Source organism: Puma concolor, chromosome D2 (assembly GCF_028749965.1).
Source record: "Puma concolor isolate L17-30 chromosome D2, mPumCon1.1.hap2, whole genome shotgun sequence".
In the NCBI taxonomy this organism is placed as follows: domain Eukaryota; kingdom Metazoa; phylum Chordata; class Mammalia; order Carnivora; family Felidae; genus Puma; species Puma concolor.
Window position 1 is genome coordinate 78,093,322 of NC_141677.1, and position 12,265 is coordinate 78,105,586.

A 12,265-nucleotide genomic window follows, 5' to 3' on the forward strand; every position below is an offset into this window, starting at 1 on the left:
GTGTACTCAACTTTAAAAGCAGTCTGGCTCAGAATATTTGTTTTTTTTACAATTTTTTACAATTTTTTAAAATTTAAATCCAAGTTAGTTGACATATAGTGTAGTAATGATTGTAGGAATAGAATTTAGTGATTCATCACTTACATATAACACCCAGTGCTTGTCCCAACAAGTGTCCTCCTTAATGCCCCCTGCCCATTTAGCCCATCCCCCCACCCATCACCCCGCCAGCAACCTTCAGTTCTCTGTATTTAAGAGTGTCTTATGGTTTGTCTCCCTCTCTGTTTTTATATTATTTTTGCTTCCCTTTCCTTATGTTCATCTGTTTTGTATCTTAAACTCCACTTATGAGTGAAATCATAACGATCTTTTTATATCTTATCTTATCTTATCTTATCTTATCTTATCTTATCTTATCTTATTGTCTTATTTTATTTAGCATAATACACGCTGTTCCATCCACATAGTTGCAAATGGCAAGGTTTCATTCTCTTTGATCGCCGAGTAATATTCCATTGTTATATATACCACATCTTCTTTATCCATTCATCAGTTGATGGACATTTGGGCTCTTTCCATACTTTGGCTATTGTCGATAGTGCTGCTATAAACATGGGGGTGCATGTGCCCATTTGAATCAGCACACCTGTATCCTTTGGATAAATACCTAGTAGTGCAATTGCTGGGTCTTAGGGTAGTTCTATTTTTAATTTTTTAAGGAACCTCCATACTGTTTTCTAGAGTGGCTGCACCAGTTTGCATTCCCACCAGTAGTGCAAAAGGGTTCCTTTTTCTCTGCATCCTTGCCAACACCTGTTTTTTCCTGAATTGTTAATTTTAGCCATTCTGACGGGTGTGAGGTGGTATCTCATTGTGGTTTTGATTTGTATTTCCCTGATGGTGAGTGATGTTGAGCATTTTTTCATGTGTCTGTTAGCCATCTGGATGTCTTCTTTGGAAAACTGTCTATTCATGTGTTTTGCCCATTTCTTCACTGGATTATTTGTTTTTTAGGTATTGAGTTTGATAAGTTCTTTATAGATTTTTAGATACTAACCAATTTGCAAATATATTCTCCCCTTCTGTCAATTGCCTCTTAGCTTCGCTGATTGTTTCCTTTGCTGTGCAGAAGCTTTTTATCTTGGGGTCCCAGTAGTTCATTTTTGCTTTTATTTCTCTTACCTCTGGAGACATGCCAAGTAAGAAATTGCTGCAGCCGAGGTCAGAGAGGTTGTTGCCTGTTTTCTCCTCTAGGATGTTGATGGCTTCCTGTCTTATGTTTAGGTCTTTCATCCATTTTGAGTTTATTTTTGTGTATGGTGTAAAAAAGTGGTCCAGTTTCATTCTTCTGCATGTCACTGTCCAGTTTTCGCAACACCATTTACGGAAGACGCTGTCCTTTTTTCCAGTGGATATTCTTCCCTGCTTTGTCAGAGATTAGTTGGCCATATGTTTGTGGATCCATTTCTGGGTTCTCTGTTCTGTTCCACTGATCTATGTGTCTGTTTTTGTACCAGTACCATGCTGTCTTGATGATTACAGTGTTGTAATACAGCTTGAAGTCCGAAGTTGTGATGCCTTAGGCTTTGGTTTTCTTTTTCAGGATTGCTTTGGCTATTTGGGGTCTTTCTGATTCCATACAAATTTTAGGATTGTTTGTTCTAGCCCTGTGAAAGAATGCTGGTGTTAACTTTGATAGAGATTGCTCAGAATATTTCCGTACCACTCTTTCTTAAGCAGTGGAATTCTTGCAAATTACTGTGATAAGTGACTCTCTCCTTTGCCACATTTTAATAGTCATTTTAATGCTGCTATGAATCCTGGTAACTGAACTATCTTATCATTTCATTTGGAGATAAAGTTTTAATTGGAAATAATTTCACATATATTGGAAATGTATGGTAATTAGGCTCAAATGAAAGGTCATGTTAATATTATTCCTTTTTATTTTTTAACGTTTATTTATTTTTGAGAGAGAGAGCGAAAGCAGGGCAGGGGGCTGGGGGAACAGGCAGAGAGAGAGGGAGACACAAAATCCGAAGCAGGCTCCAGGCTCTGAGCTGTTAGCACAGACAGAGCCTGACCTGGGGCTCAGGCTCACAAACCGTGAGGTGAACCAACTGACCTGAGATGAACCAAGTGACCCACCCAGGCGCCCCTAATATTACTATTTTTTAATTAACTTGAAAATTTAGGTCTTAGGAACAAAAAAGGTTATTTCACTAAACTTTATTTAATTTCTCACTTTAGGGGTATCGAATGGACAAGTTTGACTGGTTTTCTTTCCTTTGCTACGTCAACACCGAACAATATGGGATTAGTGAGAAATGAACTTCAGCTGGTTGATCTTCCAACAGGTTTGTGTATTTAGTCTATTGAAAGATTGAAAATGGTTTTTCATACTGATCAAAGATGTTGCTATTTATAAAACATGTTCCAAAAAAGTTTGTTTCAACTTGGAGTTTTTTTCTTGTATTCTGTATTTGTATATTCATTTTGTTGTTGTTTTCTCTGTAGTAATTGCCCTAGAAAGACTTGTTTGTATGCAAATTATGTTAACATAAATGCATGGTAAATGGCATACCATTAGCCTGAACAGACAAATTCATAATTAAATACGGTATCAGTTATACTTTTAAGTACATTGTTATAGATAACCAGAAATACAGTTTTATTTTTTTTAATTTTTTTAATGTTTTATTTATTTTTGAAGGAGAGACAGAGTATGAGTGGGGGAGGGGCAGAGAGAGAGACAGAGAGACAGAGACAGAGATAGACAGACAGACAGAATCTGAAGCAGGCTCCAGGCTCTGAGCTGTCAGCACAGAGCCCGACGTGGGGCTTGAACTCACAGACTGCAAGATCGTGACCTGAGCCAAAGTCGGACGCTCAACCGACTGAGCCACCCACGTGCCCCCAGAAGTACAGTTTTAAAATAAATCTTTGTATTAGGCTTTATTAGATTCTCTTTTATAACTTTTGGCCTTCGTAGGAAAACCTTTATAAATTTGTAGGTAAGGATTGTTGTTAAGTGCTCATATTTAAAACTTTTGGTAGTCTCTGGCTGACTGAATAGGGAAATTTGGGAGTTTAAAGACTACAATAGGAAACATTCCAGTAAAGTAACTTGTTCAGAATTGTTTAAAAACCTACAACCCAGTGAATCTCAAAATGAAGAACTTGAAGAAAGAATAAGGTGAGAGTTTCAAATTATGTTATGGCACATGCATGATTTCAAATAGAATTCTTAACAAAATAGTCCTGAGTTTCTTTAAAATGGTGTGGCAATGAGAATATATATGTAGATAGTTTAACCCTAAGATACGTATGTGTGTACATGTGTGTGCGGTAAATCAAGTATATGGTTGTTTCCTTGTATTCTCCATATGTATCTCCAGGGTATGGTTGTTCTTACTTATCAGAGTATGTTACTAAACCCCGCTGGAATTAGCCCCGCTGGAATCAGTTCAGTGTTCTGGTCTCATTGGAAGTGGCCTGCCTAGTAAACCCTGCCCCCAGATTGGGGTTTCTCTAATTACATGGTAGCCTGGGGGTGAAATGCTGTTTTCTAGTGTCATTCATTTTTTTCCCATTTTTCCCCCCCGGTCAGCTCAAGTTCAAGACTGTTAGTTAACTTAAAATCTTTCTTTCACGTATTTATTTTTCACGAACAAATTTCTAAGTCATAGTTACTGACTTGCTTAAGTGGGATATTTGACTTCATAGATGATTGACTTTTTTAGTCTTGTCTTCTAAAGGAGGGCAGCAGACCAGCAGAGTCAGGAAAGGATGTGGGGTGTTTGGCAAATAAGAAGAGGGAGATCTCATTTGATGGCACTGGGGAGGAGGGAGGCATGCAGGCGTTCACTTGTCTTTGATTACTTTCTCTCTTTTGTTTAATGTAAATACAAATGTGAGAAAGTTATTAAAATATATTTGTTCCAACATAAAGTAGAATTTGCATTTTTTAATTACAGAAAACCACTTAGCTTCTTTGGGAGTTAACTAATTCTTATCATTCCCCAATTTCAGTGCGTAGAGAGCTTTTGACAGGAACATGTCAAAGTCTTTCAGTTGAGCTTTGTTCATGGGACAAGGAATCTTAAGTACCAATTTAGAGAGTGTTTTCCCCACTAGTTAGTTTTGTGAGCATGAAAATATTTATATTACTTTAAATATATCAGTAGTTTTTATAGTAGACAATTCCTTTACCATAAATGCGTTGAAACTTTAGAAATTGATTTCTTAATTTCTAAAATATAACTGTAAGAAACCACTGAAAGTATTCAAAAAACTCTACAACAAAGGAAAATATATTTGTATAAAATAGATATTTGAATACAAGTAATATATTAATTTGTCTTTAACTTGTAATACTTCTAAGAATATGTTTTAAATTTAGAGTAATTGAAACAACTTAGAAGCAAGTGGAAGAATGAATGGGAGAGTAGAGGCAGCCCAGATCAGATTCCATTGGTGTGGATAAGTTCTTGTGTCTTACATGTTTTATCTGGTTTTTTACATTTTCTTTAATATTTGCAATCAAGGTAGGAGCATTGCTTTTCGCGGTGAACGAGGCAATGATGAGTCACCCATCGAAATGATTAAAGTATCTCATTTGAAGTAAGTATGAACCAAAAAAAATCTAGTGTTATCACAATGGAATCTTAAAAATTTCTTTTAATCTTGAAGAAAGTGTACGTATTGAATTTCTTAATGATAATAAATGGTGCTATGCAGCTCTATCCAAGAAAATATTTTGATCACAAAATTAAATTGCTATTTCTTTTAATTTCTTTTTTTTTTTTAATGTTTACTTATTTATTTTGAGAGACTGATAGAGAATCCTAAGCAGGCTCTGTGCTGTCAATGTAGAGCCCGACGCGTGTCTCTATCCCATGAACTGTGAGATCATGACCTGTGCTGAAATCAAGAGTTGGACACTCAACCAACTGAGCCACTCAGGCACCCCTATTGCTTTTAATTTCTACTTAAAAAGATGAGATAACATTTCATTAGATCAGTAAAACCAGTAATCTGTTTTTTCTGCTATAGCTCTATTGTAAATACCTATCACCCACTAAGAAAATGTTATTTGTTACCTAATGAAATTCTTATGCATTTCTATCTCAGCATGGGTTTGTTGAGTGAAAGAACTGATTTTCTTTCCTTATAATTTTAATTTTAGTAAGTTTTGAGTTTTTCATTCCAAGAGAAAATACATGTTAAGCAAGATTATTAAACATAGAGACTGAATGAAAACCAATCAGAAGAACAAAAAAAGAAAGAGTAAGCTGTCCACAATAGTTTTCAAAATTGCTTTAGCTTGGGGCGCCTGGGTGGCTCAGCTGGTTGGGCATCCGACTTCAGCTCAGGTCATGATCTCGCGGTCCATGAGTTCGAGCCCCGCGTCGGGCTCTGGGCTGATGGCTCAGAGCCTGGAGCCTGCTTCTGATTCTGTGTCTCCCTCTCTCTCTGCCCCTCCCCCGTTCATGCTCTGTCTCTCTCTGTCTCAAAAATAAATAAACGTTAAAAAAAAAATTTAAAAAAAAAAAAAACACAAATTGCTTTAGCTTTATGAGGATCTTTGCATTTCCATATAAATTTTAGAATTAGCTTATCAATTTTACCCAAAAAAGCTTCCTGGGATTTTGATTGGGATTGCATTGAATCCATAGATCAATGTGGGGAAGAATCGACATCTTAACAGGTTTTGGGATTCATGAACATGGTGTCTCTCTCCACTTATTTACAGCTTTAATATCTTTCAGTAATATTTCTAGTAGCATTTTTGTTGATTCCGTACTATTTTCTATATAGACATACTTCACTGTCGTTTGCCAGTAAGGACACTTCTATATCTCTATTTTCTGGAGTATGGGCCTTTTTCCCCCCCTTGCTTTGCTGTACTGAGTAGGACCTCCAGTACAATGTTGAATAGAAATGATGAGAACTGACATCTTTGTTCTGTTTCTGGATTTTACAGAGAAAGTGTTCAGTCTTTCAACATTAAGTAAAATGTTAGTTGTAGATGTTTTGTAGGTGCCCTTTATTAGATTGAGGAAGTTTTCTATTCCCAGTCTGCTGAAACTTTGTATTGAGTAGGTGATGGATTTTGTCAGATGCTTTTTCTGCATTTATGGACATCACCATGATGGTGGTTTTTGTTTTAGGTCAGCTAATGTGGTGAATTACATGGACCTCTATTTCATGTTAAACCAACTTTACATCCCTAGGATAAATTTTTCTTGGTCATGATATATTATTGCATTTGATTTGCTAATATTCTGGTATATTCCTGGGTTTGATTTGCTAATGTTTTATTAAGGATTTTTTGCATCTGTGCTCATGAAAGATACTGACCTAGTTTTCATGTAATATCCTTGTCTGGTTTTAGAATCAGGGTGATGTTGACCTTGTAAAACAAGTTGTGAAATATTTCTTCCTCTTCTTTTTTTCTGGATGAATTTGTGTAGAATTGGTATTATTCCTTACTTAAATAGGAAGATTTCACCAGGGAACCCACCTGGGCCTAGAACTTTCTTTGTGGAAAAGCTTTTAAATACATATTCAGTTCTTTCATCAATATATAACTATTTAGGGTTTGTTTTTTTGTTTTTCCCCAATGAACTCTGGTAGTGGCTTTCAAGAAATCTGTCCATTTCAATGAAATTGTTGAATTTATTGATTAAAACTTGTTCATGATATTCTTTTAATGTCTGTTTCACCTGAATGATGGCTCTTTCATTTCTGATATTAGTGAATTACAGTGATCAGTTTTGTTGATATTTTCAAAAAAACTCGTTTAGTTTCTTTAATTTTTCTCTATGGTTTTCTAGTTTTTGTTTCATCGAATGCCATAGGTATCTTTTTTTTGCCTGCTTACTTTGGGCTTAATATGTTCTTTCTCTAGTTTCTTAAGATAGAACTGTATACTCTGGTTTCTCTTCAGATCGTATAAATCTTTCGCCCTTTTAAGATAGAACTGTAGATGATTGAATTAAGGTTTTTCTTTAAAATTTAATATAAGCATTTAATGTTACATAAGCACTACTTTTTCCGTACCTTACACTTTTTGATGTGATGAGTTTTCTTTTAATTCACTGTGTAATAATTTTTTTAATGTCTATTTTTGAGAGACAGATTGAGCGGGGGGAGGGGCAGAGAGAGAAGGAGACACAGAATCTGAAGCAGGCCCTGAGCTGTCATGTCAGCACAGAGCCCGATGCAGGGCTGCAACTCACAAACTGCGAGATCATGACCTGAGCCGAAGTTGGACGCTTAACCGACTGAGCCACCCAGGCGCCCTTATACTTTAACATTTCTGTGGGTATTTAGAGATACATTGTTTAATTTCAACATATTTAGGGGTTTGCCATATATCTTTCTGTTAATTTCTGATTTTGATTAGAGTCAGCATATTTTATATTATTTTAGTCCTTATAAATTTAATGTGATTATTATGTGGCCCAGAATGTGGTCTTAGTGAATGTTCCATATGCACTTGAAAAGATTGGTTTGTAGTTATTCAAGTCTCACATTCATACAGATTTTCTGCCAGCTTTTCTATTACTGAGAGATGAGTGTTGAAATGAACTTTGTTCTGGATGTATTCTTCTTTTGAAGAACTTGAGTTTTTGCTTTAGATATTTTAAAGCTCTGCTCTTGGGTACATGCATATTTGGTATTGCTATTATGTCCTTTTGATTAATTGACTTCTTTATCATTATGAAATATCCTCTTTATTTTGGTCCTATTCTTTATTCAGAATCGGATTTGTCTGATTAATATAGCCACTCCTGCTTTCTTTTGACTAAAGTTTGCATGGTGTATTTTTTTCTTCCTTTTACTTGTGTGTTACCTATGTCTTTACATTTAAAGTTGATTTCTTCTAGAAAGCATGTAGTCCGGGCTTGTTTTTCTATTTGGTAATTTGTGTTTCAAATGACAGTGTTTAAATTATTCCTATTTAATGTAATCATCAATGTGACTTATGTTGAAATCTACCACCTTGCTATTTTCTATTTTTTTACTTTAAAATGAGTTAATAAGGATAGTTTTTAATTTCTTAGATTTCATTTCTAATATGCAAAATGTCAATTGTTATAAACCACATAAAAGTTCTTTGTGGGAGGTCCTCAATAACTTTTAAAGATGTAAAGGAGTCCTGAGACTGAAAGTTTTCAGAATTGTTCAGTTAAACTATTTAGACTCCAGTCTCTCCTGTTTCCAGCCAGTCTTGACTCTATGTACACCTGCTAAGTTAATACACCTAAAACAACTGATCACTTTATCCCTCCTATCCTAAAGCTTTCAGTGATCAGCTATTCTCTGCAAGATAAATCTCTTTATAACCTAGTCTGACATATTCAAGTGTTTTAAGTCTTTTGTAATGTGATCCAAAATTCACACTTTAGTCTTTCTCACCATGATTGCTGTCGCACGTTCTGCATCTCAGGTAGCATGTTCCCCCGCTCTGTGTCCTTTCTTGTCTAGGCCATTTGTCACATTTGTAACTGCCTGGAATGCCATTTCCTGATTGTCAAAGTAAATCTCTTCTTTCGTAGTGAATCTTTATAGCATTCACCAGATTTTGTCTTATATTAGTTATTTACATACAAGCCATTAGATGCCTTTATGTTAGACATTGTAAAAAGTGTAACATATTTCATTTGTATAGTCCATCATGGTTTATAAAATTAATTCGTGTGCGCTCTCCCCTCCCCTTCCCCTTTTTATTCTTAGAGCATTCAGTGAGGGAGGTAAGACAGGTGTTATTAACACCATTACAAAGATAAGTAGACTAAAACTCCAAAAGATTACATGGTTTGTCTGAGGCCACATAATTATCAAGTGGCAAACTTTGTCCTGAGCAAGAGAACATAAGTCTTTGGATGCACTGAATGTAGGGATCTTTCTACTCTCACATTTCCTCAGTGTCAGCATGATAGAAACTTTATGAAAACTTTTACTTTTTCATTTAATTTTTACCATAATCCTCATACCAATTCATTGGGTTAGGTAGGGGTATTCTCATGTCACGTGCCAGAAAAGTAAATCTTGGGAGGGTTACCATATTACTATAAACTGTTTCACCAGGATATGAACTTGTGCCTTTTTTTATTCTGTCTTCTGAGCTGGGCTCCTTACGTAAGTTTGGCTGTATGACTCTCAAAGGTCATCTTAGGGTTTTACCTTCTTATGACTATTAACCATGAGAACTAAATGTTAATTTATATTGTCTGTATTTAGAATGTGTCATGTGAGTTTTCTGATTTACTCAACTTTTTGTGTGTATTATGGTGAAAACCTTGCAATAAGGGGCTTATTTAGTAATTTTGTTTATTTTAGGCAGTATTTGGCAGTTGTATTCAAAGATAAACCCCTGGAGTTATGGGATGTTAGGACTTGTACCATTCTGAGAGAGATGTCCAAAAACTTCCCTGCAGTGACTGCTTTGGTAAGTTCCAGCTGAAGAACTAAATGTTCTTCATGCGTGAAGGACATAGGCGTGTGTGTGTGTGGTGGGTATTTTTCTTTAGCTCGAATTGAAGTCATTACTGCCATGTATTTTCTTGTTAAAAATGTGTGTTCAAGAGAAGATGATCTAAATACCTGGAGATAACTCTTATTTTCTTGGTTCGGTTAAGATAATATTACGTTGGTGGAATTCGAATTACAATTTTACTTAAATGTTTTGAGGAACATGATAAACATACTCCAAAAGATTTATGAAAGGATAAAAATCCTAACAGCTAACTCAGCCTTGAAAAAAGTGGAGGACAGTATTGGGAAAGTGGTCTCACTTTATGGAGAAAAATACTGGATCTCTACCTAATACTCTATTCAGAAGTGGGGTCTCCAGGATTAAAGACCTAAATGTAAAAATGTAAAGCTGTAAGATTAATATAGTCAAACAAAGAAGAATATTTTTGTGTCCTGGAAGCAGGAAAGGACAATAGAAGCTCAAACCAAAAGGCAAAAAAAGAAAAATTCATGCATTTAATTATGTCAAGGTTGATGCTTTCTATTCAATGAAGGACACTAATGTCAAAGTTAAATATAGAAGACCAGTTGGAAAAAGAAATTTACCGGTGTCTGCAACCAACAAAGGACCAACTAATCCCTGTAGGGGGTTGGGATCGTGGGAAGTCTTGCACTTATACAGTGACAGGACAGGAACCCCCGTGGAAAGATGGCCACAGGACAGGAGCGGTTGGTGGAGAAACCTAAAAGGCCAAGAAGCATAGGAAGAAAGATTCAAACTCATCTGTTTTTAAAGATGGGCAAAATAAAATAACCATGGTATAACTCTTAGACTAGCAAAAACTGGGAAACCAGATGCGGGTGTGGTATGGGACACAGGAATCCTTATGCAACTATTGGTGGGAAAGCAGATCAGTGAGGCGCTCTGCAGAGCAGACCGATTGCGCCTGGGCAGACAGACATCCCCTGTGTGCCAGCTTTTCAGCCCCTGATCACAAAGGAGCTTCTGTGAGGGTACTGACTGCAGTGTTATTTGTCGTGAGAGTTTGGAGGCAGTCTGGGTATCCTTTGCTGAGAGAACAGAGAGACTAAAAATCGGCAGATGCACTCGTGGAGTATTGTATAGCATGCAGAAGACACAGAGGTGGGACTTAGATTGTGCTAAATGAGAAGAGTTAGGAACAGGGCAGGATAGGACGCGGTCCTATTTATCTAAGGTACAAATACATGCATGGAAAATGACTACCATGAAGAATCTGTGCACATGAGAGGATATTAGATTGAATGCATTAGAATAGGTGGGAATGCAAAAGAATAAGTAAATAAAATCAGAGATTTGAGGTGGATCTGTGGATGACAGTGGGCCATGATTGGAGGAACACGAATCTCACCCTGTGCACCTGCAGGGGAGAGGTAGGGTAGAAGTAGGGAAGAGGAAATCCCATAATTATATTTATTATTTTCATTTTGTAAGAAAAAGAAAGCACCAAAAAGTTAGACCTTTCGGAAGTTTGCCATTAAACTCTTCAACCTTAAGCTCTCATTAAAGATTAGAGGTAGAAGGAGGTAAGAGGCAGACTATTAAAATCTGCCTTAAGCACTAATTAAAATGCATTCATTCAACCTTTGTGTAAACAGATAAAACCTCAGAACAAATTGTGAATTCATGTGCAGTAATAAGAAGTGATGCCAGGCAGTGGCGAGCATGCCCAGCTGTTCTGGAAGGATTCTTTGACTGAAGTAAACTGAGCATTTCTAGGTGTGCCTGTCTTTGCTTCCCAGGAGTGGTCACCATCTCACAACTTGAAGAGCCTGAGAAAGAAACAGTTGGCCACCCGAGAGGCCATGGCCCGCCAGACTGTGGTCTCAGATACAGAGCTGAGTGTCGTCGAATCATCCGTGATCAGGTGCGGTGTGCTGTTTCCTACCTTGGTCATTTGGGATACCAGTGTCATGCTCGGGAACTTGACAAGTGTCACCCAAAGGCATCTCTAGCAGCAAGGTGCAGTCTGCTTTTGAACATACTTTGTTGTGCTTCAGTGCATACCTGGAAGACTGAGTGAATTCTATTATTTCATTTCTTAGTGCGGTCAATAACGTAGCCAGTAATATCCACGTGTCAGCATCCATTAGCGAATGTGTTCCATAAACTTCAGCTGCTGAAATTCAAATGAGTGTAGCATGAACATCTAGATACATCATATTTTCATTTTATGTACACCAAAGAAAATACAGAGAGAATTCTAGATTTATGGACTGTCCCCATCCCCATTCCCATCAATTTTACAAATAAAAAACTTCAGAAAGAATGATGGGTCGAGGTAAGGCCTCTCTTCTGCTGAGGAGTGTTCTGCAGCAGAAATGGTGAAGAAGTTCCTTGTGTGAGGTCTGGATGACCGCATGCCTCTGGGGGGGGAGGTAAGTGTTCTCTCATAGTGTGACCAGTTGGGAGTCATTTGTGTTTTGTTGTTGTTCTGGGTTTTGTTTTTTTTTTTTTCTTTTTTTTTTTAAGAGAGAGTAAGCCTGTGAGTGTGGGGGAGGGGCAGAGGGAGAGGGAGAGAGAGAATCTTAAGCAGAGATCCCAAAGCAGGGCTCAGTCCCACAACCCTGGGATCATGACCTGAGCTGAAATCAGGAGCTACCCAGGCGCCCCTAATTTGTGTTTTCTATATTATTAGCTGGGCAAAGATCCGTTTCAGCCTTTTGTTTTGTTTGTTTCTTGTGGTTTGTTGGTTTGTTTGTTTCTTTGAAATCATTTTGGACCTCTTGTTAATGCATC

General features: G+C 36.9%; 1 protein-coding gene across 2 annotated transcripts in view; it reads left to right on the forward strand.

The window, feature by feature from the left end:
* WDR11 (WD repeat domain 11) overlaps positions 1–12,265 on the forward strand; it is a 68,862-nt gene that overhangs the window by 33,449 nt on the left and 23,148 nt on the right. For both annotated transcript variants that reach the window (XR_015241885.1, XM_025918050.2), the window contains exons 12-15: positions 2,251–2,357; positions 4,548–4,623; positions 9,352–9,460; positions 11,269–11,393. Coding sequence is in view for 1 of the 2 variants with exons in the window: in XM_025918050.2 (XP_025773835.1) it covers positions 2,251–2,357; positions 4,548–4,623; positions 9,352–9,460; positions 11,269–11,393 (417 nt within the window). In the remaining variant the exon portion in view is untranslated. The remainder of the gene's footprint in view (positions 1–2,250; positions 2,358–4,547; positions 4,624–9,351; positions 9,461–11,268; positions 11,394–12,265) is intronic.